The 25,094-nt window shown below is 43.4% G+C and overlaps 2 protein-coding genes across 6 annotated transcripts in view; one reads left to right on the forward strand and one right to left on the reverse strand.

The window, feature by feature from the left end:
- The window catches only part of kidins220b (kinase D-interacting substrate 220b), a 23,047-nt gene extending 7,495 nt beyond the window's left edge, over positions 1-15,552 (forward strand). The window contains exons 14-29 of one of the 4 annotated variants that reach the window (XM_034699135.1): positions 419-598; positions 678-843; positions 925-1,076; positions 1,160-1,449; positions 1,537-1,677; positions 1,838-2,075; positions 4,218-4,309; positions 4,394-4,538; positions 4,611-4,773; positions 4,853-5,031; positions 5,141-5,376; positions 6,998-7,114; positions 10,074-10,211; positions 10,293-10,391; positions 12,185-12,415; positions 12,557-15,552. In XM_034699135.1, the coding sequence (XP_034555026.1) occupies positions 419-598; positions 678-843; positions 925-1,076; positions 1,160-1,449; positions 1,537-1,677; positions 1,838-2,075; positions 4,218-4,309; positions 4,394-4,538; positions 4,611-4,773; positions 4,853-5,031; positions 5,141-5,376; positions 6,998-7,114; positions 10,074-10,211; positions 10,293-10,391; positions 12,185-12,415; positions 12,557-13,774 (3,785 nt within the window). In that variant the 3' untranslated portion in view covers positions 13,775-15,552. The remainder of the gene's footprint in view (positions 1-418; positions 599-677; positions 844-924; positions 1,077-1,159; positions 1,450-1,536; positions 1,678-1,837; positions 2,076-4,217; positions 4,310-4,393; positions 4,539-4,610; positions 4,774-4,852; positions 5,032-5,140; positions 5,377-6,997; positions 7,115-10,073; positions 10,212-10,292; positions 10,392-12,184; positions 12,416-12,556) is intronic. The other 3 variants (XM_034699136.1, XM_034699138.1, XM_034699137.1) reach the window with 3 other exon arrangements.
- A 3,265-nt stretch (positions 15,553-18,817) lies between these two features.
- On the reverse strand, positions 18,818-21,791 carry LOC117823874 (DNA-binding protein inhibitor ID-4-like). Of its 2 annotated transcripts, none has more exons than XM_034699141.1 (2): positions 21,035-21,767; positions 18,818-19,100 (listed from the first exon to the last, which is right to left on the reverse strand). In XM_034699141.1, the coding sequence occupies exons 1-2, from the start codon at positions 21,445-21,447 to the stop codon at positions 19,088-19,090; spliced, it is 426 nt and encodes a 141-aa protein (XP_034555032.1). In that variant the 5' UTR covers positions 21,448-21,767; the 3' UTR covers positions 18,818-19,087. The 2 variants fall into 2 exon arrangements, with proteins under 2 accessions (XP_034555032.1, XP_034555031.1); XM_034699140.1 differs by lacking the exon at positions 18,818-19,100 and adding an exon at positions 19,633-19,904 and having other exon boundaries at positions 21,035-21,791.
- Positions 21,792-25,094: the final 3,303 nt, after the last annotated feature.

Consider the following 25,094-nt stretch of genomic DNA (forward strand, 5'->3'; position numbering starts at 1 on the left):
ACACTAACACACATACAGAAGACACAAACACAGACACACTCACATACTAACAAATAAGACACACACAAAATACACGTACACAGACACAAACAAACACACACTTACACATTAGACACACAAACACACACATACAGAAGACACACAAACACAGACAGACACACACACACAACCACAAACGCACCTACAAAAAAAACAACAACACACAAACAGACGCATACGCACGGGAAAAACACACATACACACACACTCAAACATTGTTACACACACAAACACACAAACACACACCAAAAAAACCCACAAAAAAGAACAAACACCAAAAAAACAGACACACAAACAGCAACACACACACACACACACACACAAACTCTCTCACACACACTTGAACACACCGTGTCCTGACCCTCCTCCTCTTCCTCAGATGAGATGAAGACGTTTGCCGGGCAGCAGATCGAGCCGTTGTTCCAGTTCTCCTGGCTCGTCGTCTTCCTGTCCGTTCTGCTCTGCGGCTGCGTCGCCGTCGTCCTCGGCTTCACCGTCGACCCAAAACTCGCCATGGCCGTGTCACTGAGCCTGCTCGCCCTGCTCTACCTCTTCTTCGGTGAGATCACAAACCCAGATCATCCATCGCTACTCTTCCTCTGTGGTGTTGAAATAACGTGCGTCTGCTCTCCCCTCAGTGGTGGTGTACTTCGGCGGGCGCCGTGAGGGCGAGAGCTGGAACTGGGCGTGGCTTATCAGCACCCGTCTGGCGCGTCACATCGGGTACCTCGAGCTGCTGCTGAGGCTGATGTTTGTGAACCCGCCGGAGCTGCCGGAGCAGAGCACCCGGGCGCTGCCTGTCAGGTAACACCGACGCCTGCAGGGTGACAACACACACACACGCAGACACACACACGCTGATGATGTCATCACATGTTCCCACAGGTTCCTGTTCACCGACTATAACCGCCTGTCGAGCGTCGGAGGAGAGACATCGATGGCCGAGATGATCGCCACGCTGTCTGACGCCTGCGAGAGAGAGTTCGGCTTCCTCGCCACGCGTCTGTTCAGAGTGTTCAAGACGGAGGAGACGCAGGGTAACACACACACTCTGAAACACACACACACACACTCTGAAACACACACACACACACGCTGAGCTCCTCTTCTGTGTCCTCAGGTAAGAAGAAGTGGAAGAAGACTTGCTGCGTCCCGTCCTTCATCCTCTTCACCTTCGTGCTCGCCTGCCTGCTCACCGGCATGGGGCTGCTCGCCGTCTTCAAGGTGGACGGGGATAACCACACGGTGAACGCCGTGCTGATCGCCATCGGCAGCGTGGTGGGCCTCGCTCTGCTGCTGAACGTCAGGACGTGGTGGCAGGTGACCGACTCGGTGCTGAACTCCCAGAGGAAGAGGCTCCACGGCGCCGCCAACAGGATGCACAAGCTGAAGAGCGAGGGCTTCATGAAGGTGGGGACGGAGGACGGTTAAGGAGGCTTTTATTTTGAAGGCGGCGTGGATCAAGTGATTAATCAGTGTAATGATGTCATCCCTCAGGTGCTGAAGAACGAGGTGGAGCTGATGGCGAAGATGGCGAAAACTATTGATGGCTTCACGCAGCATCAGACGAGGCTGGCGGTCGTCATCGACGGGCTGGACTCGTGTGAGCAGGACAAAGTGCTGCAGATGCTCGACACGGTGAGAGGACGGCTCCTCCTGGACGCCTCCTGTTGGAGGGTTTCAGGGCCTGAATGACATTCCTGCGGGGTGTCGGTTCAGAGTGTTGAATGTTGAGCAGCAGAAACAGGAAGTAGTTGTCGTTGGGTCACTCAGGTGTGTTCGTGTCTTTGTCCTCCAGGTGAGGGTGCTGTTCTCCAAAGGCCCCTTCATCTCCATCTTTGCCAGCGACCCTCACATCATCATCAAGGCCATCAACCAGAACCTGAACAGCGTGCTGCGAGACTCCAACATCAACGGGCACGACTACATGAGGAACATCGTCCACCTGCCCGTCTTCCTCAACAGCAGAGGACTCTCCAGCGCCAGGAAGATGTGCGCCGCCGCTCCCGCTAACGGGGACACCGCCAACACAGATGGTAACGATAATACTACTTTAACACATCACTTCACTGTCAGATGTTCTGTGAAAGGGGTATCACGAGGTGCATTCCAGGGTCTTTTAGCCCCCAGAACTACTTCCCCTGAACTAAAAGGTTCCTGGTCCCCCATTGTTGTCTGCGTTTCGACCGCGAGCTGAAGTCCCGGGTAGATTGTGTAAATCAGGCCAGTGACGTTTGGGGCAAAAAAAGTAAATGCACTACACCACCAGACCAGTAGAGGGCAGTAAAACAAAGTGGAATGCCATTCCTCACAGATGACACCATAGAAGCAGACGGACAGGCAGGTATGAGAGGAGATAAGCGCGAGTAGCAGAGACGTTTCAACATGGCTTTAGAATCCTTTTAAAGTTATATTTTTTTTGGCCTTTTGCCTTTATTTGAGAGGACAGCTGAAGAGAGACAGGAAATGTGGGGAGTAGAGAGTGGGGGACGACATGCAGGAAATGGTTGACCGGCCGGGAATCGAACCGGCAACCCCTGCGACGAGGACTGTAGCCTCTGTATGTGGGGCGCTTAGACCGCTAGGCCACCAGCGCCCCTTAGAATCCTTTTGAAAAAAAATTTGACAACAAAAAATTAAAAAAAAAAAATTTACAAAAAAAGGTTTGACAAAACAAATTTTGACAAAACAAATTTTGACAAAACAAATTTTGACAAAAAAAAATTTGAAAAAAATAATTTGAAAAAAATAATTTTGACAAAAATAATTTTGACAAAAATAATTTTGACAAAAATAATTTTGACAAAAATAATTTTGACAAAAATAATTTTGACAAAAATAATTTTGACAAAAATAATTTTGACAAAAAAAATTTTGACAAAAAAAATTTTGACAAAAAAAATTTTGACAAAAAAAAATGACAAAAAAAAAATGACAAAAAAAGTTTTACAAAAAAAGTTTTACAAAAAAAAAAAAAATGAAAAAAAAAATGTTGACAAAAAAAAATTTGACCGGGAGCCTGTCGAAAAAAATAATTTTCCTCAAATTTGAAATTGTGCTCCAAAAGCAGAAAAAGTGAAAATTTTAAAAACATGGAAAAAGCAATGAATGAATCAACACGTGAGAGGAGATAAGCGCGAGTAGCAAAGACGTTTCAACACGGCTTTAAAATCCTTTTGAACTCAAAAAGCCGTGATCGCAGAGATCGGCCGGTGTTTTGGTTTAAACAGCGACCCTGTTAACTGGAGACTCTCAGCCGGATGCATCCCTCATAAACGTCTTTAGACCATCATTAAATATCTGATGAGGATATTTTGAAATCTTAATAAAAACTAAACTAGTTTGCATTCCCAGGAACTCCCTCTGTGTTTCAACAGCTGTGTAAACTCCACAAACACTGACACGTTCAGCTGAAGGTCTCCAGTTTACAGGGTCACTTTTAAAAGCGGAACACCGGGAGGAGAGACGCATTCACGGTGGGCTGAGAGAAGACTACTGTTACAAGCTGCTAAATCAAGAGAATCACAGATGGAAAAAACAATGACTGTGAATGGTTTTAGGAGAAATTTGACAAAAAAAAATTTGACAAAAATAATTTGACAAAAAAAATTTGACAAAAAAATTTGACAAAAAAATTTTGACAAAAGAAAATTTGAAAAAGAAAATTGACCAAAAAATTTAAAAAAAAAAAAATTGAGAAAAAGAAATTTTGAAAAAAAAAAATTTTGAGAAAATTTTTTTTTTTTGAAAGATAAAACATTTGAAGAAAAAATTTTTGAAAAAAAATGTATTTTTTTGGCAAAAACAAAATGAAAAAAAAAAAATGGCAAAAAAGTTGACCCGGAGAATCACAGCTTCTTCTTTTGAAAAGTACACACACATACAAAAAAGATAAAAAAAATAAAAACTAATGAAAGAAAGAGAAATCAAGTGAATCTCTTTTCAGGCACCGCCCCCTGAAAGTCCAGGGACCTTCGAAAAGTACTACTTCCTAGCAGGGGCTTTTTAGGGGGGAGATTATCTACCCCTGAACTAAATTTAGACCCTGGGTCCACCGGTCCAAACACAAGTAGTTCAGGGAACTGTTGGAAAAACGCCTACTTCCTCTCTGATGTGTGTGTTTGTTTGAATTGTGTGTTTGTTTGAATTGTGTGTTTGTTTGATTGTGCGTTTGTAAGCAGGTTGGCACGAGGAGTTGGACCGGAAACTGTCTCAGCACAGTCTGGGAGAACTGACCAAGTTTGGTAGCAAGACGACTCTCAACCGCAGGGTGAGTCTGGTCTTAAAGTTTCAGGTCTCTCTTTATGATCGACGGTCGTTGATGACACTTTGATCATGTGACCTCTGTGTTCAGGATACGTACCGGCGTCGTCAGGTGCAGCGCTCGGTGACCCGTCAGATGTCGTTCGACCTGACGAAGCTGATGGTGACGGAGGATTGGTTCAGTGACATCAGCCCGCAGACCATGAGGAGGCTGCTCAACATCGTCTCTGTCACAGGTCAGAGGTCAACCAATCAGGGGATCAGTATAAACCTGATCAAATACTGAGACCTCTGTCTTTGTGTTTCAGGTCGTCTGCTGCGAGCCAATCAGATCAGCTTTAACTGGGACCGCCTGGCGTCCTGGATCAACATGACGGAGCAGTGGCCCTACAGGACGTCCTGGCTCATCCTCTACCTGGAGGAGACCGACGGAGTCCCGGACCAGGCCACACTCAAGAGCATCTACGAGAGGTCAGAGGTCACACTCGGAGTCATTAAACAGAGGTCAGATCTGAATGTTGTCCTCACAGGTTTCTGTCGTCTCTCTCAGGGTGTCCAAAAACATCCCGACCACCAAAGACGTGGAGCCGCTGCTGGAGATCGACGGAGACGTCCGCAGCTTCGAGGTCTTCCTGTCGTCTAGAACCCCCGTCCTCAACTCCAGGGACATCCGCACGTTCCTGCCCTGCACCGTCAACCTGGACCCCAAACTGAGGGAGATCATAGCAGGTAACTATGAGGACTGCAACAAAACCGTCCCTCTAGACTCAGGGGAGGTGTTTCAGGTGTATCAGGTCCTCTGAGTACGTCTCCTTGATTGATGTTCTCTCCGCTCCAGATGTTCGAGCTGCCCGAGAGCAGATGAACATAGGCGCCGTCACATACCCGCCCCTCCCCCTGCAGGAGCCTCAGCCCCGCCCCGTCTCCATGTACTCTCAGGTGTCATCCACCTGCTCTCCCTCCGCCTCCTTCAGCGGGCCCTTCAACCCGCCAGCAGGGGGCGTCGTCTCCCCGCAGCCTCACAGCAGCTACTACAGCGGCATGGCTGGACCGCAGCACCCCTTCTACAACAGGGTGAGTACAGGCCCCGCCCCCACAGGCTGCTGATGTCATTCACAGTGACAGGTAAAAGTTCACAGTGAGTCCCAGAGAACGGGCCGTGGAGTCTCCTGGTTGTCTGAGCGGTAGGTACGCCTGTGATGTCACCACAGGACAGCTCACCTGGTTCAGTTTCACCTTCTCTCATTTGTGTTTTTGTGACTCTGTCAGTCTGTGTTCACAGTGAATCTCTGCTGTCTGTCCAACAGCCAATCAGAGGGCAGAGTCATTTAAAACTGTGACTCCCAACCCGAAGCCCCTCCCACATGTTAGACACACATCTGCTGAGACCGTGTTGGAGAGAGGGATAGAGGGAGATGAAGAGAGAGAGAGATGATAGTGGGGAGACGGATAGTAGTAGTTGTAGCAGCTGGAGTCTGGACCACGTCCACAGCAGCAGAGATCCAGAGGAACCTACGAGACAAGGGAGCTCAGGGACTCCAGAAAGGTCTAAGAAAAGAGAGAAGAGAGGGAGACCAGAAGAAAGAAAAAGAGGAGAAGAAATGGTGAAGGAATGGATAGAAGGAAAGGACGGGATAAGAAAGGGAGACAGAAAGGATGAAGAAACATGGCAAGACGAAAGAAAGAAATCAAGAAAGAAAGAAAGAAACAAAGAAAGAAAGAAAGAATGAAAGACCGACAGCAGGAAAGAGAGAATGGAAGGAAAAGGGAATGAAGGAGAGAAAGAAAGAACAGAAAAGAGGAAAAAAGGAAAGAAAGAAGGAATGAAAGAAAGAAAAAAAGACAGCAGGATAGAGGGAATGAAATGAAAAAGGAATGAAAAAAGAAGAACAGAAAAGAAAGAAAAAAAGGAACGAAAGAAAGAAGGAATGAATGAAAGACAGAAAAAATAAAGAAATGAAAAAAAGTAGAAAAAGAAGTAAGAAAGTTAAAAAAAGGAAAGAATGAAAGAGGAATAGAAAGGATGAATAACAGACCCCAAAAAAGGAATCTACAGCAGAGATCCAGAGGAACCTACGAGACAAGGGAGCTCAGGGACTCCAGAAAGGTCTATGGTTAGTAACTTTAATGGGACAGGAAGAGTTAACGTGAGAGACAGGCAGAGAGAGGAGAGAGAGGGAAAGACAGGATCCCAGTGTGTCAGTCTAAGCCTATAGCAGCATAACTAAGACCTGGTCTAAGCCTGATCCAGCTCTAACTATAAGCTTTATCAAAAAGGAAAGTTTGAAGCCTACTCTTAAAAGTAGAGAGGGTGTCTGCCTCCTGGACCCTGACTGGTAGATGATTCCAAAGGAGAGGTGCCTGATAACTGAAGGCTCTACCTCCCATACTACTTTTAGAGGGGTAATAGGGCACTATGAGCTCTTTAAGGTGTTGGATCATTAAGAGCTTTGTAGGTCAGAAGAAGAATGTAATCGTGAATAGACGTTTTTAAATAGGGCCCTATGGGGACTGACTCACTTTAGGAGGCAGCCTCTAGTGGACACTTGGGGTACTGCAGTTTTGGGACTTCATATCAAAGCTCCCAGCAGGGCTTCACTGTCTGACCCGACTGTTTTTAAGTTTCCTCCTTCTCGTTGTTTCATCTCCATGAACATTATTTTGATTTTCTGCCCCCCCCTCCCCTCCCCTTCAGCCATATTTCCCCCATCACCTTTACCAGCTGCCACGCCCCCTGGTGGCCTCCTACACATCACACCTCCATCCACGCCCACCACGCAAAAACTCCTTCAGCCGGGACGCCGTCGCACCTGTGAGTACATCACACCTGAACCCTGAGCCCGAGGAGGGTTCATAACCTGTGACTCATGGAAACACTGACCTGTGATTTAACCTCACTCAGATTTGATCTTCCTCATTGTGTTTTATTTTATTCTCTGTTAGGAGGACTTAATGTGACTAACTGCTTAAAACAGCTGAACAAAAACCAAGACAAACATTTTCTATGACAAGCTGTTACCATCAAATTCATATGATTAGAGGCACGCTTGATTTTACTCTCCATACCAGCTTTTAAGATACTACAGAATCAAAGCAGCTGAATTTGAACAGATCCTGGTTTCTTGTTACTTTCTGCATCATTATTTCTTTTTAAAGTTTATTTTTCAGGTTTTTTTGCCTTTATGTTCACATGACAGGACAGAGGGTGGGGCAGGAAGTAGGGGTGTAACGATTCTTTTTAACATCGGTTTAATTGGTATCATGATTCGTGGTTGCTGATACGATTAAAGGACGATATTGGATCATTTCGAACATCTCCGTCTTTGCAAAAGCCAAAGTGTTTCCACACGCTGGACCGCAATGGTGGCTTGATCATTTCCCGTCCGCCATGCTATGTTTTGTTGTCTGCTGGCGCGTGGTGATGACATCACAGACAGGCAGCCTGAATTGAATAACGTTTAACGTCTTTATCACTAAAAGTGCAAAAAAAACACATCCATATAAAGTCTGCCGTGCTTTAATCTAATGCGTTATTTATTTATTTATTTTCCAAAAGTCTTCTTTATTGTGAAATAAACTGCAGTATGCAGCAGACATACTGAGGATTTGATATTATGTTTCTCTCTCAGACCCAACGACAACAGATACACATAGAAAAGCTGGGAAAAGATAAGAAGTAAGCTAATAAAAATAATAAATACAGTTTAAAACAGTGCAAAAACTTTACTATAATGCAATTTTAAATCAAAGTGAGTGTGTGTGTTTCAGTCCTGAGGATGACAGAACTCAGCGTTGATTTGGGGGGGGGGGGGGTCAGTGACCAGGTTAGGTCTGTGAAGGGGGCACTATGGGAAGAGTGGGGGAAACAGGGGAGAGAGTTCAGCATCCTGACTGCCTGGTGGATAAAACTTTCCTAGTATGGATAGAATCCATTTATTACCTTTTAAAATGATATTAGATCGATGTATGTCGTCCGGAAGGCCAACTAGCCGAGCACAGATCGATGTAGTCGGATCATAGGAATATAAATCGACACATCGATGTAGTGGATGATTCGTTGCACCCCTAACAGGAAACAAGGAGAGAGAGGAAGAGCTCTGGGCTTAGCCACAAGGCCAAACCAGCACCCCAATGTATCTTATACATTCCTGTTGTTTTTTAACTGTAACTTAAATTACTTATAAAGTAAGACTTGTGTTTATTTCCTTGTTACTGGAGGTTTGTATGAAGGTCACTCTGCAGAGATAATAAGACTGAAAATTAGAGCATACGTGAAACAAAGTGAAACTACAAACTACAAAATGTTAGCGTTAATTAACCCTTTATTTATTTGTATAAAGTCTTTAACAAAAATTCAAGGTGACTTTAAATTTCAATTTTTAAAAAAATAAAAAAAGTAATTTTTTTTCTTGTGAAATAAAAAAATTGATCATTTGATTTTTTTTTTTATTTTTTTTTTAGCTTCAGAAAAACCCCCAATTTCTTTTATTTTCTGCATTTTATTATTTTTTGTCTGTTCTTGGCACGTGTGAGCTCCCGTAGTCGTCCTCAACACCTTTAAAAGATGTAGCTTTGGGGCGCTGGTGGCCTCACGGTCTAACGGTCTAACGGTCTAACGGTCTAAGCGCCCCACAAGAGATAGTCCTCAGAGGTCGCCGGTTCGACTCCCAGCCGCGACCATGTCCTGCATGTCTTCCCCCCTCTCTGCTCCCCACATGTCCTGTCTCTCTTCAGCTGTCCTGTCATAAAGGCACAAAAGCCCAAAAATATAACTTCAAAAAAAAAAAGCTGCAGCTTCTGAATAACTCAGAGCGACACCTGCTTTAGTTCCTCACGCTCTTTCTTCTGCTCTGATGACAAGGTGAGACCTCACTCTTCCTCCTCTCCTCCTCCTCTTCTTCATTTTTAACATTGAAAACTGAACTTCTGGTTTCTCCTTCTTCCTCTGACGCTCTGAGGCTGAACACAGGAAGAGAAAACACCTCCTCTTCTTCCTCCTCTCTATCCTGCCCGTCAGTCACCTGTGTTTTCCAGATGTTTCTCTCCAGCTGTGTATCATTCCTCACCTGTCTGCTTGTCTACCTGTCTGTCTGTCTGTCTGTCTGTCTGTCTGCAGTATAAGGTTTCATCTATAAAAAGGAAGCAGGTATTGAACTCTCTCTAACATCACCTCCTTTGTTCCTTTTTACTTCCCTTCCTCCCTTCCTTCCTTCCTTCCTTTCCTCTGAAGTGCTCGAACCAACTACACCTCCCAGCATGCACCTTGCCTGCTCAGACTGGCCTGTAGCTTCAGTAGAGTAGAGCGGACTTCTGTCGGCTTCTTTGCTTTTGAAACTTTTGGGTTTGACCTTTGACCTTTGACCCCCCCCCTTTCACAAACTCCCCGTCCTTCTGAACCTCCTCCTCCTCACCTGTAGCCCCTCCTCTTCCTCACCTGTAGCCCCTCCTCTTCCTCACCTGTAGCCCCTCCTCCTCCTCACCTGTAGCCCCTCCTCCTCCTCACCTGTAGCCCCTCCTCTTCCTCACCTGTAGCCCCTCCTCCCACAGGTGTGTCACTGTGTCCCCTCCTACGCACCGTAAAATAACAGAACAGCACGGCGAGATGTTTCCTGAATTTAATATTTTAAAGCTTTTAAAGAAAAGATCGTCTGCACTCGGAAAGTTTTTAACATTTTAGCGACAGAAGAAATGAAATCATAACCAGAGTGTTTTTCTAGATAGAAGTGTTGATATGAAGAACTCTGAATCAAACCTGTGACGTCTGTCTTCAGGGTTCGGCCTCCGTGGTGTCGGGCGCTCCCTCCATCCTCCTCAGCTCCATGACGACGGAGTCCGTCTGCGAGCGCGTGCGACAGATCGATGGAATCGACCAGAGCATGATGGGACAGTACAGCGCCACCATCAGGAAGGTGGGTGACGCAGCACACAGGTTAACACGTGTGCACCTGTGCGAGACAGGAAGCTAACTCAGGTTGTTGTTCTTGTTTCAGGCGAACGTGAACGGCAGAGTTTTGTCTCAGTGTAACATCGACGAGCTGAAGAAGGAGATGAGCATGAACTTTGGAGACTGGCAGCTCTTCAGAGCCACGGTTAGTCCACGAGACGCCCATCAGCCAATAATAATAATCCATCCATCCATTATCTTGACCGCTTATCCCGTCAGGGGTCACGGGGGGGCTGGAGCCTATCCCAGCTGACTTCGGGCGGAAGGCAGGGTACACCCTGGACAGGTCGCCAACCTATCACAGGGCTAACACAGAGACAGACAACCATTCACACACACTCACACCTACGGGCAATTTAGAGTGATCAATCAACCTGGTGAGCATGTTTTTGGACTGTGGGAGGAAGCCGGAGAACCCGGAGAGAACCCACGCATGCACGGGGAGAACATGCAAACTCTAAGACACTTTACAAGAAAATTAATTATACAAATAGAAAAGCAAAGGAAAGCAACAAAACAAAACAAAACAAAACAAACAAAATCAATCCATCATAGGTTAAAAGCCTTTGTAAAGAGGTGGGTTTGGAGTCTGGATTTGAATGTGGTGGATGGCCTGTGTGTTAGCATGAAGCATGCTGCAACCGCAAGCTAGCTAGTAGGTCTAGCTTACACGTGTCTTCCTCATGAATCCGATGCAATCATCCACTCCAAGGCTCCAAACCAAATATTTACACCATGTTGCTGGAATCCAAACTAAGAAGACCGTGACTCCACAGCTAGTTCAGTCTCCACTCAGCCTCCACTGCTCTCCACCCACTGTCTGTGTCCAACACACAACTCTGTCTTAAAGTGACAGCGACTCAAAACCACATCCTCATCTAGAAGGAACAAAAACAACCGACACATCACCCAAATCAACAGTTCTCCTTCTGCTTTACAATTAGCATTTCTCAATCAACACTCACATTTAATAAATCAATAAACAGGAACACAACTTCATACACATGGGAACAGGCTAATAGACTCAAAGTTTATTAAACATACCATGAAATGATGAACTTTGATGTCAGGTAGCAAACTGAGAGGTTCATTATAACATTTAATATTAAATCCATCACAAAGAAAAAGCTCGCTGTTGTCCAGTAAATGTTGAGTAAATTAGCGAAAAGGAAGAAAAATGAGTAAATATTCACATTTCAGAAGCTGGAAGCAAACAAATTATAAACTTAGAGCTTTAATTAAATCATAAAAAAATTACAAAATTAAATACCTGTCTGTTGACTCGTTGATAATACATCATACATCTGTTATTTTAGCACTAATTGAATGTATTCCTCTTTAATGAGATGTGGATAAAGTAAATCTAATCCTCTTTATTTATGTAGCACATCTAAAAAAACACACAAACAACAAAGTGTTTCACAGTGAGGTAACAAGTTAAAACATAGAGCAGAAAAAACTGTAAACAATAAAGTAAAATACAATAAAAGAATCATAATGAAACATATAAGACACAGAGGAGGCGGCCTCTAGTGGACACTTGTGGAACTGCAGTTTTTGGGACCTCCATAATTCAGGTGAAAGATTTAGCTGGATAATTCTTTTACCAATGAAATGTTAAAGTTAATGAAACTGCAGCATGCCAAGCTAATACTTCTATCCAAACAGGAGATTACTAAAAAGGTTGTTTACATTTTTAAGGTCATAAGAGTTTCTAAACATTGAGATCCTAAGTTCTGACTGCTTCAAACTTAAACACCAGAGCAGTGAAGTGTCCAAAAGAACCCTTTCACACCAAACGTCCCTGATCACACTCTGATTAAATCTAAGTAAATCTAAAATATGAAATCCAAACCTCTCAACACCCTCCAGACGTCTCTCTCTAACCGCCTCAGGTGTGTTTGTTAACCCGATCTCTCCTCCTCCACCCGTCTGCAGGTTCTGGACATGCGGATCATAGAGAGCCAGGTTCTGCAGGAGGAAGCTGCCAGCGAGCAAGGCAGCGTGGTGGGCGGTCACACCGAGGTGGGACGGCGAGCCATGGCCCCGCCCCACGCCGGCGCTGCCAACACGGACGCCTCGCCGATGTACAGCTTCAACCTGAGCTTCGAGGAGCTGAGCAACGTGGGGCTGGACGAAACGGCACGCCACGGAAACATGCAGTGGATGGTACGCAAGCAATGACCTTTGACCTTTGTAGAGCCTGAAGGGGGTCGTGTTTAAGTGGTTTTAGTTTTGTAGTTTTGAGCGACGTGTACTAAAGTCAGTCAGTCAGTAAAATCTGTGCTGCTGTTCTCCGTGTGTCCTCAGGGTGGCGCTCACAGGACCGCCAGCATGACGAGTCTGAACTCTCAGGAGTCGTCCAACGACATCGGGAAGCTGACCGACAAGCAGCAGGACGAGTACCGCGACGCCTACCAGGAGTACATCGCTCAGATGGCTCAGCTGGAGATGGGCGGCGGCGGTGGAGAGCGGCCCGTCCAACCACAGCCGCTACAGTTCATGACATCATCATCGGAGGACAAGAACAAAGACGGCGGCGGCGAGCAGGACGCACGCAAGTCCTTCAACAAGAGGAGCGGCGGCAAACTCCCGGCGGACAACACCGACTTTGCCTCCAACGGGGACGCTCTGGATCCTATCACCGAGGAGGATGAGAAAGGCGACCACGGGTCCTCCAAGTCCCTCCTGACCCGCAAGACCTCAGCGGAGAGGGGCGGGTTGTTTCAGGGCGCCGCCGACCTGAAGCTGAAGGCAGCGGGCGGGCTGCGTTACCAGAAGCTGACAAGTGATGACGAGGAGTCCGAGGAGTCCGATAACGCCCCGCTGCTCAAAGACGGGAAGAAGCTGGTGGACCCCAAACTGCCCGGAGGCTCACTGGCCCTGAAGGGGAAGGACTACCTGTCGGACGCCATGTTGGACAAGAAGGACTCGTCTGACTCAGGAGTCCGCTCCAACGAGAGCTCGCCGAACCACTCGCTGCAGGACGAGGAGGCGGATCTGTCCCAGCTGGAGAGGGCCAACCTGATCGAGCTGGACGAGGAGAGCCAGGCCAGGAAGAGAGGACTTCCCAGCAGCCTCAGCGGCCTGCAGGACCCGACCGTGGCCCGCATGTCCATCTGCTCCGAGGACCAGTGCAGCCTGCTCGCCAGCAGCCCCGAGGAGAGCTGGACCTCCTCCAAGTCCTTCAACCTGAACCGGACGCCCAGCAACGTCACGCTCAACAACAACACCAACGCCCAGCAGGGCAACCGCCCCCGCCCCCCAGCAGAGGGCTCCACCTCCTCCTCCTGCAACCCCACCTCCTCCTCCTCCTCCTGCAGCGACGCCATCATCTCCCCGAGCTCCGGGACCACCACCACCTCCAGCACCACCACCACCTCCACCGGGACCCGGCCCGGGCCCAACAACGAGAACGTACGGGTGGTGCACCTGAAGAGGGGTCTGAAACCAGGAGACCCGCCGGAGATCTGCACCGTGTCCTCGGACACCGTGACCTTCGGGGAGGAGCGGGAGAGCATCCTGTGACCTCATCAGTTAGGAGAGCACTGAGGGTCTGCCTGGACCCGCCTCAGCCCTCAGAGTCTGGCGGTTTCAGGTGGACTCGTAGTTTTACCTGTGCTGTGATTATCAGTGTTCAGCTGCATGCTCACGAATGTAGTCCGTAGAAAAGTCGTAACTTGACGATGCTGCATGTCGTCGTCTTCGTCGTCGTCGTGTCGTGATTCCCCGCCTCCAGGAGTCAACACTTAAAAACACTCCATTCACTTTATTTTTAACGATTCTCTTCGCCAGAAGACGATGAAAACTTTATTTCGTTAGCGAGAAAAAAAATCGGCGCTGAAATCTGCGACGTCACTCTGCCCCCTGGTGGCCGCTGTATGAGCTGCAACTCTAAACACACTAGATGGCAGCGTGACACTGATCTGTCATCTTAAAGGGAAAGTATTTAAAAAGTGCGATGCAGTTTAATGTGAGACGTGATCGTACAACAGCGCCCCCTGTGGCCAACGCGGGTACTGCACTTCAAATATTCACATTTTAATGAAGTTTGTGTTGATGAGTCACAAATAAAATATCACTGAAATAATGATGAAAATAAAGTGAAGCATCGACAGGAAGACAGCGTTAATAAGGAAATACTACAAAATAAAAGCATAATATATGAAGGACGTTTGTCGGAAACTGCAGAAAAAATTAAAAGTGTGAAATATTTATAATTTATTAACTTTAAAAAAAACACTAAATGAAGTATGAAATACTATCAAACAAACATTAACTCAGTCATCATGTTTAAACTTCCTGTTTGTTGCTCTGGAGGCCGTAACCTGCTGCTGCAGTTTCTCACACACAGATTTTAGATCCTCTTTTATTTTGAAAAATTCTGGTTATTGCTGAGAGAAAATTAATTAAATAACTGAGCTGAAAAACGCTGAAAATGACGTCTTATTTTGAAAAGACGAACCAAAACAAAGCACTAAATGTCGTGTCTTCACGTTTCTCGTACATTTCCGTTTTTTGCAGGATTTCAAAGTAAATCAAAAGAAAGAAACGATAAACCGGAACGAGTCGTGACGAGATCTCGACATGCTGAGTGTGTGTAAACGCTGCTTCTCCATCAGTATTAACTCGTATCAGTTTACAGTGTGTGTGTGTGTGTGTGTGTGTGTGTGTGTGTGTGTGTGTGTGTAGAATTATGACGTAGTTTATCAATCTGTGATCGTGTTGAAGTGTCGTGAAGTCGGATCAGAGCTGATACTGAGAACTGGAGGCTTTTATTTTGAAGGTTTGACTTTTAAAACAAGAAGAATGTGTTTAAAGTTTAAATCAATTAAAAAGAAAAAAATGACTCAACAGAAAAGACGAAAGACGTGACCGTGTCTTCAGAAATTTAAAGTATTTAAATGAAATATTAAACACAGGTAAAGAAAATGTTCCCCGCACGTTGAGGTGACTAAAAATGAAGTTTAAAGAATTGTCAGAAAATAAAATAACTCATTCTCAGCTCAGATTTTAGATCCTCTTTTATTCTGAAAAATTCCTGTTATTGCTGATTGAAATTGAGAGAAAATTAATTAAATAATTGAGCTGAAAAACACTGAAAATGACGTCTTATTTTGAAAAGATAAACCAAAACAAAACAACTAATTCTCAGTATGGGCTCAGACGTTGTGTTCAGGTGTCGTCTGTAAATCTGCATGTTGGTGTTTTAGTGTTGGAACCTCTCAGTGCTCTCGAACTCTCTAAACGTCTAAAAGTGAATTTATGTGAAAAAGAACTAAAATAAAGTCTGGATGTTAAACGTTGATGCTTTCTGACTCTTATTATTTTAAATACTTTGTTTTGAAATGTTTGTTTTTTAATCTTGTACCTGAAAAAGGGAGTTAAGTTTCCTCCACAGATATCTAAAGAGAGCAGTGACTGTCATTTCTGAGGTGAAGTTCAGAGTTTCACCACCAGGAGGCGACATTTATCTTTGTGTCTTCTAACAGGAGGACTTTTTAAAGTTTTTGTTTTGAGGATTTTTAGACCTAAACTTTAAGACTGAGTCCTGACTCTCACTGTTTTTGAGCACAGAGAATCAAAATGAAAAACAGGAAGATAATCTCTGAAACTTCCAGATTTTTGAACACATCTCTCTTTAGAAACAACAACAGAACTTTAACCTGATTGTTTTCTGACCTGTGATGTGGAGGGACTGTCAGGTGGTGGAAGTGGAAGCAGGTTTTCATCCTTGACTTGATTCCTCTTCATTAACGTGAGCTTAAAACTTTAAACAAACATTTGGTGTCCTGGTGTGACACATGGAACATTCTCATAAACACACACACTAAAGTTTCACACTCACAGATATTCTACAAACACTCCATCAGTAAATATAACTCACAGCTCTGCCTCCTCGCTGCTTCTGAATGGATGGTTATGGATTGATCCTCTAACTCTGCACAGCACCAAACACTGCCTGCAGCAGAGCTCAGGGACCCGCCCCCACAGGAAGTGATGTCATCACAGCAACAAAAAATCACTGATATCACAGATCAACTAAATTTAATGCAGAACTATAACAAAATACCTCAAAGAGGACACAATGGCTGTTTCCGAAATCGCCTACTATACTAGCAGTACGTACTGATATGTCCAAAATTCAGTATGTAGTAAGTAGTATGTGAACAAGAGCAAAATCTGCAGTAAGCCAAAACTCCCCGGATGTCTACTGATTCGGGAAAATATCTCAGTGTGCATCGGACCAGTCTTCCTCACGTACTGTTTCCCATAATGCACAGCGCTCGTTCTGCTTTTTCTTTTTCCTCATTTTTTGACGGGAGGAAATCTGTTTTTGGGTGCTGTGAAAGTTATCAAATTACATATAAACCACTTCCTAACTTTTTAAATCATAAATGGATGCTAAATAAGCTTTTTATTTATCGGCTTCTCCGTTGTTTACTTCCGCTTTCCGAAACCGAAAATCCAGCGAAGTCTGGCTCAGCATGCTGCATGACAGATCGGACAGAACAGTCATACTACAGACTAAATTCAAACGCAGTATGTAGTAGGCAATACCTACTGACTACTACATTAGTAAGTAGTATGTAGCAGGAAATACCTACTGCCTACTACATTAGTAAGTAGTATGTAGCAGGAAATACCTACTGCCTACTACATTAGTAAGTAGTATGTAGCAGGAAATACCTGCTGCCTACTACATTAGTAAGTAGTATGTAGCAGGCCGTTTCGGAAACAGCCTTAGTCTGAACTTACCTCGTTAGGCTAAAGGCAGCACGGCGTGTTGAGGTCTGACCAATCACAGCGATCCGACAGATCAACAGGAAGTTCCTCACATTCACCTGAAACCAGTTTACTATCTCAAGATTACCAGGTAAAGAAGTCCAGGGCTGTTCCTCCTGCTGCGGACGATCTGGACTCCAGCTGATACGGACGTGCTGGACTCCAGCGGCAACAGCTTCTACGACTCGTCTCATCACTATCACCTCTCTCTCTTACTCCCCTCTATCTGTCTTTCCAGACCCAACTCGGTCGAGGCATGATGGCTGTCTAACATGAGTCTGGTCCTTCTGGAGGTTTCTGCCTGTTAAAAGGAAGTTTTTCCTCACCACTGTAACTAGCTAAATACTGCGATGTGCAATGCTCATGATGGATTAAGACAGGGTCAGACTGAGTCTTACCCTGTCTTGAAGTTGGGTCTCTGTTCATAATTTGACATAGAGTGGTCTAGACCTCCTATGTTTGTAAAAGCGTCTTGAGATAACGTTTGTTGTGATTTGGCGCTATACAAATAAAGATTGATTGATTGATTGATTGTTTCCGAAACGGCCTGCTACATACTACTTACTAATGTAGTAGGCAGTAGGTATTGCCTACTACATACTGCGTTTGAATTTAGTCTGTAGTATGACTGTTCTGTCCGATCTGTCATGCAGCATGCTGAGCCAGACTTCGCTGGATTTTCGGTTTCGGAAAGCGGACGTAAACAACGGCGAAGCCGATAAATAAAAAGCTTATTTAGCATCCATTTATGATTTAAAAAGTTAGGAAGTGGTTTATATGTAATTTGATAACTTTCACAGCACCCAAAAACGGATTTCCTCCCGTCAAAAAATGAGGAAAAAGAAAAAGCAGAACGAGCGCTGTGCATTATGGGAAACAGTACGCGAGGAAGACTGGTCTGATGCATACTGAGATATTTTCCCGAATCAGTAGACATCCAGGGAGTTTTGGCATACTGTAGATTTTGCTCTTGTTCACATACTACTTACTACATACTGAATTTTGGACATATCAGTACGTACTGCTAGTATAGTAGGCGATTTCAGAAACAGCCCTGGTCTCAAGAAAACAACAAGAAGCTAACTTCTTTTCAAAGTTATATATATTTTTTTGGGCATTTTGGCCTTTAATGTACAGGACAGCTGAAGAGGGACAGGAAATGTGGGGAGTAGAGAGTGGGGGAAGACATGCAGTAAATGGTCAACCAGCCGGGAATCGAACTAGCAACTTCTGCAACGAGGACTATAGCCTCTAAACATGGGACGCGTAGACCGCTAGGCCACCAGCGCCCCGAAGCTAACTTCTTTTCAAAGGAAAGTTAGGATTCACGTCCACTTCCTTATAAATGAGCTGAAAGGAGATTTCAAAATAAAGTTCCCACTCTTAAAATTTGTATGTACACATTTTTATTAACTGTACAAAAGTTGACATCATATCAGAACATTTATGGACAAACACTAACTTTATTTTTCACTAAAAACTTTTAAAAGTTAAAAAAAAAAATGTTTTGTCCAAAACAGGAAACACAGATTGCCCTTTCAAAATAACAGTCCAGAGCTCTGTTTTCAGAATAAGAGTCCAGTAACCCTTTTAGTATGAGTGTTTACAGACGTTCAGAGAATGGGTGTTTAAATTCAAATGGATTTAACTGTGAAGATTTAAACTTCCTGTTGACTTTTCAAAATAAAAGATAAAACAAGTAATCTCTGGTAGCAGGAGAAACAGATTTCTGCCATTAAAACGTCTTTTCTTTGACAGAACTTTTGCAAAAACTTAAACTCCCCATTCAAACATTCACTTTGACTTTTATTTTGAAAAGACAAGGCTGTTACGGTTTCCTTCCAAACCTAAAAGAACAAATGTTTAAAATGTGAGTTCAGAGTCTTCAGTCCGTCTGATCAGAGCAGATCAGAGAGAGAGTTTTAGAAGTGACTGAGGTCTAAAAGCAGTCTGGTGTTTCAGAAGAAGAAGAAGACGTGGACCTGCCGAGTCCTCCAGGTGTAACTTTTAAAACAGTCCCCCTGAAGGTGAACTTTTCAGGCGTTCAGTCCGTCCTCAATTCAAACGTCTGCAACAGAAAATATGAAAGAGAAATTAATTTTCAATAAAACATTTTTCATCAAATCTCAGGATCAGGTCAGATGATGTGTTCAGGTGTTGTCTGTAAATCTGCGTGTCGATCTGTTAGTGTTTCACATCAGTTCAGTTCATTTCATCACTTAAAAAATAATCAAGTTTTTTAACTTTGAATTAATCAATAAAGTGAGTTTAATTCAAAGGAAGCTGAGTGTGTAGATTTTTTAATCATTGAGGTGAAGTTCAGAGTTTCTCCACCAGGGGGCGACATGTATCCACACTGAGGAGGATTTACTCTTCAGATCTTAAAGGACATTTAAATTTAATAAACCTGAAATAAATAATATTCTGTGGATGTTTTTTTTAAAGAATCAAGTGGAGGAAAAAAATAAAAAATTAAATGTATTATTCAAGAATTGTTTAAAACTTGAAATTTAATAATTTGATTTTTATTTATATTTGTAAATATATTTAAATGATTTTTTCTTCTTTATATTATAAATGTGGTTGCACAGAGTTCAGGATTAACTTTAAAAACTGTTATTTTTATTCTAGTTCTGTTACAATAATTACAAAGACAACAACTGTTGATGTTCAGAGAGAGGAAACTGAATCAATAAGGGGATTCATCTGAGGAGGTTAGTTTTTAAAAGCAGACTGAAGACATTGGAGGAAGATGGATCAGCTTGTAGAAGCTTTGACTTCTGTTCTGAATTCATGACATGTTGTCGTCTCTTAGAATTCTGTGTCTGTCACTTTGTTGGAACGAGCTGCTGCTGATCTCGGCCAGGACACACTGTAAAAGAGATTCTTAATCTTAATGAGGTTTTCCTGGTTAAATCAAATAAAACAAATAAAAATATCTTTAATAATCAGAAAGTTTAAACTCTTCTGAACGTTAGTAAATTCCCCTTTCTCCATAAAAACACTCAAATGTTTCACATCATGAAGAATTTCAACCTGCAAAGACAGAGATGTTAGTTTAACTCCTCCATCACAGACTGATACACTGCAACTAGACTACAGCTCATCATCCACTCTACAGACCTGCCTTCTCTACAGGACCTGAACACCTCCAGGACCTGAACACCTCCAGGACCTGAACACCTCCAGGACCCTGAGGTGTGCAGGTAAGATCAGACCCTCACCTCAGACAAGAGGAGGCGATCCATCAGGACCAAAAAACCTCACGTCACAAGAACAGTTTCTTCTTCTCTGCTTTAAACCTCATGAGTGATACCCTCACCCTCACCCTCCACCTGACATGGACTCTAATGCAGACCTGGAGTCCCTCTACATCACGTTAAGATTATAATCCAGATTACTGAGATCCATTTCACACCATCCTGCTCCTTCCTGCACTACAGATATTTATTGCAGCTCTCGTAGTGTGTGCATGTTCTGTGTTTTTTATATCATTTTTAATGATCTGATATTATTCTATTTAAGGTTTCTAACAGTAAGAATGACGTGAAATATTTTTTAACTTTCATGTTTTTCTGTTTTACCTTTGAGTTTGTTGTTTCTGCTCCAAAACACCAGAACACATACTTTGTAATCTCAGTACTCCTATCTTTATAATAATAATAATTAAATAAACATAAAGTAATAAATGATAAGAAAATACAATTAAATACAAATGAATATAAAATACAATTAAATATGCACTAAAATAAATATAAAATAAGAACAAATATTAATATACACTAAAAATTAATATAAATATAAAATATAAATAAATATAAAACAAATATAAAAATATAAACTAAGAATACATATAAATATAAAAATAATAAATCATAAGAAAAATCATATAAATATAAAATACAAATAAAAAAATTATAATGAATTCATTAATCAACAACAGAAAGCAAACATTCAGAAAACACATCTCATCATGAACTGATAAAGAACTGTCTCTCTTACCTGGCAGGTGTGAGTGTGTGTGAGTGTGTGTGTGTGTGTGTATGTGTCTGTGTATGTGTGCGCTGCTGTCTCCGGTCTTGGTGCCTCCTTGGATCCGGTCTCTCTGTGGCCGGGCAGGTCTCCTCCAGCTCGGTCTGCAGCTCCAGGATGTAGTCTATAACATGCTGCAGGATCTCCACCCTGCTGGCGGCTCGTCCTGGAGGTAGTCCGGGTACCAGCCTCCTCAGCAGCCGGTAACACAAGTCCATGTCCTGCAGCAGGAGCACCGGGACCTGCGGGACCTGCAGGACCTGCAGGACCACCTCCTCCTCCTCCGGGCTCTTAATCCTGGAGACTCCCCGCAGAGAGGAGCTCAGAGCCCCGCTGCTTCTCCTCCTCCTGCCCGCTGACAGCACCGGGCTGCCGGCTCTCATGTCTGCGCTGCAGGGTCACACACACACACACACAGGTGGATCTCACAGACACATCAGACCAGGTGGAACACCGCACTCTAGTCTCACTCTGACTCTCTCTGAGTCTTAAAGAGCCGCTGAGCTCTGAGCTGGACGCTGATTGGCTCTCCCTGCTGTCACTCTCCTCTCTCTGGCAGCTGATTGGCTGCTGAGACTCGGTCAGGGAGCAGCTCACCTGTGGGCTGCAGCAGGTGAACTCAGAGTGTCTGATTGTAAAGATGAGTGATGGGAGTTTCAGATGATGTCGGTGATCGGATCATTTGGATCAGATCATTGATCAGAGAGAATGAACCGGGTTAAAGACTCGGTGTTGTTGAAACAGGAAGTTCATGTCTGATGAAGAAAGAGAAGAAACAGAAGAGGAGGAAAAGAAATAATCTGAAGAGTCAGGAGGAAACAGACCAGATAAACTCTGGACTCTGTTAGCTAGCAGCTTTAAAGAAAACAGGACCTGAGCTAAACCAGAGCTAGCTGTTAGCTTAAATCAACAGTGTGTTAATGACTCCTTCACTTCATGAAAGAAGAGAAGTGTTTCTGTAAATCCTTAAACCTTTATAAAGTAAATAAAAACAACATAATTTAGCTAGTAGCTTAGCTTCACCTTTGTTTACGTAGCTTCCAGCCTTTCATAAACTGGATTAATATTAGCAGCCAGAGCTAGCAGCTTCCTGCTAATGCTATGTTAGCTTATAAGAGCCTGTTAGTATCCAGTAAGCTAATCAGAAGCTTGTTCACTTCCTTAGTTAGCTAAATTAAATATACTGTTAGCTCACTAACTGTTAACTTACTTGTCTAGCAGCTTATCAACGCTAATGATGTTAAATGTTAAATCTAAATGGTAGATCTAAATGTTAAATGTTGCTCTGCGATGCTAAATATTTAGCTGATATGTAAATTCACACTGCTGCCTACAGGAAATACCAAAATAAAAGCTTCATAAAGCAAAACAGACTTAGCAATAGCAACTTAGCTTGTCTGGGTCAGTTTGGATTTAACGTTTAGATTTATATTTAACATTTATATTCAACATTTAACATTTATATTTAATATTTTTATTTAACATTAAGATTTAAAATTTTAATTTATATTTAATATTTAGATTTATATTTAACATTTATATTTAACATTAAGAGTCAACATTTATATTTATATTTAATATTTAGATTTAACATTTAACATTGAGATTCAACAATATATTTATCTTAAATGTATTCGTGGACAGAAAAATAAATGTTAAAAACGTGATAAATGTTGCTCTAAATGTAACTGAAACGTGTTGTGATATTTTCAGAGATGTTTGGAGTTAAATGTGGAGAAATGTTATTTTTCGTTGTGCACAACTTTACAAACGTCGCCTCAGATCCTCGTCGCTCTCTGTGGAGAGTTTTCTGTTATCAGAGAGAAAACAGGAGGAAGTCCAAACCCAGCAGACGGGACGGGAGGAGTCCAGCTTCCCTCTAAAAACAAAAACAGTGACTTTAAACCAGAGAGGGTCTGCTTCAAAACCAGAGAGGGTCTGCTTCAAAACCAGAGAGGGTCTGTTTCAAAACCAGAGAGGGTCTGTTTCAAAACCAGAGAGGGTCTGTTTCAGACTTTAGACCAGAAAGGGTCTGTTTCAGACTTTAGACCAGAGAGGGTCTGTTTCAGACTTTAGACCAGAGAGGGTCTGTTTCAGACTTTAAAACCAGAGAGGGTCTGTTTCAGACTTTAAAACCAGAGAGGGTCTGTTTCAAAACCAGAGAGGGTCTGTTTCAGACTTTAGACCAGAGAGAGTCTGTTTCAGACTTTAAAACCAGAGAGGGTCTGTTTCAGACTTTAGACCAGAGAGAGTCTGTTTCAGACTTTAAAACCAGAGAGGGTATGTTTCAGACTTTAGACCAGAGAGGGTCTGTTTCAGACTTTAAAACCAGAGAGGGTCTGTTTCAAAACCAGAGAGGGTCTGTTTCAGACTTTAGACCAAAGAGGGTCTGTTTCAGACTTTAGACCAGAGAGGGTCTGTTTCAAAACCAGAGAGGGTCTGTTTCAGACTTTAGACCAGAAAGGGTCTGTTTCAAAACCAGAGAGGGTCTGTTTCAGACTTTAGACCAGAGAGGGTCTGTTTCAGACTTTAGACCAGAGAGGGTCTGTTTCAAAACCAGAGAGGGTCTGTTTCAAAACCAGAGAGGGTCTGTTTCAGACTTTAAAACCAGAGAGGGTCTGTTTCAGACTTTAGACCAGAGAGGGTCTGTTTCCAAACCAGAGAGGGTCTGTTTCAAACATTAAAACCAGAGAGGGTCTGTTTAGAGGGTCTGTTTCAGACTTTAGACCAGAGAGGGTCTGTTTAGAGGGTCTGTTTCAAACATTAAAACCAGAGAGGGTCTGTTTCAAACATTAAGACCAGAGAGGGTCTGTTTCAGACTTTAGACCAGAGAGGGTCTGTTTAGAGGGTCTGTTTCAGACTTTAAACCAGAGAGGGTCTGTTTAGAGGGTCTGTTTCAGACTTTAAACCAGAGAGGGTCTGTTTCAGACTTTAGACCAGAGAGGGTCTGTTTAGAGGGTCTGGTTCTAACACTATTTTAAAGGTGCTCTATAAGTGTATGATGTTCATGAAACCCGGCCTGAGAGGTCCCGTGACGTCTGATTGGTCGATGAGCGTCTGAGTCATCACGCCTGAAGGACTCTCCAGACTCCCTGTGGAGGGTTTGTTGAGTCCAGCTTTTGTCTGGTGGTTAGTTTCATTCTGATCCGGGGTCAAAGGTCAGATCTGTAAACTGCAGCTAGCTTTCATATGAAAATCAGATTTTAGACCCGGGTCCTGAGAGGAGCTGATTTAAATGATGGAGGCCGGAGAGGACGACCTTTGACCTCCGCTGGGTGATGAACACATGAAGTGTGGAAACAAAGCTCAGGGATGATTCCTCTCTTCAGTGTGAATCCTCAGACAGAGCGTGATAAATGAAATCACACGTTCACATCAGTCTCAGTGAAGCAGTGATTCTGTGGGTATGATAATATGAAGAGGTGCAGACGCTCAGCATTCCTCTGAGTGTTTATGAGCTGAACTGTAAATGACTTAATTATACGTCTTCATCCAGATTAGACCAGAACCCTCTGAGTCTACACGCCAGCTTTAAGGTGAGAGGTATGATTATATAACAGAGGTTATGTTTTTATATATTTACAGATTATTCAGACTCATCGAGCACAGATCTAAAAGAGTCTGAATAATCTGTCTTGTATTTAAAGTCAGTTTTGGTGTAAAAAAAGAGTGAATCATATTTTTCTAAATTATCCAAAAAAGACCAAAATAAACTTTTCATGATGTCATTTTAAGATTACAAGTTTTTGCCCAAATAAGGGCATGACTGACTTGACTGACAGACAGGAACACATAGCTGTTGGCTAGGAGGCTCAAGCTCCGCCTCTTTACGTCACACTCTTTTGGATGAGTTCAGTATATCCAATATGGCCGCCGCCGCCGCCTGGCTTCAAAACAGCGCTCAGGAACAGATGGGTGACATCACAGATACTAACCATAGACCTTTCTGAGTCCCTGAGCTCCCTTGTCTCGTAGGTTCCTTTTTTGGGGTCTGTCTTTCTTTCTTTCTTTCTTTCTTTCTTTCTTTCTT

The sequence above is a fragment of the Notolabrus celidotus genome, chromosome 13 (genome assembly GCF_009762535.1).
Source record: "Notolabrus celidotus isolate fNotCel1 chromosome 13, fNotCel1.pri, whole genome shotgun sequence".
Lineage (NCBI taxonomy): Eukaryota > Metazoa > Chordata > Actinopteri > Labriformes > Labridae > Notolabrus > Notolabrus celidotus.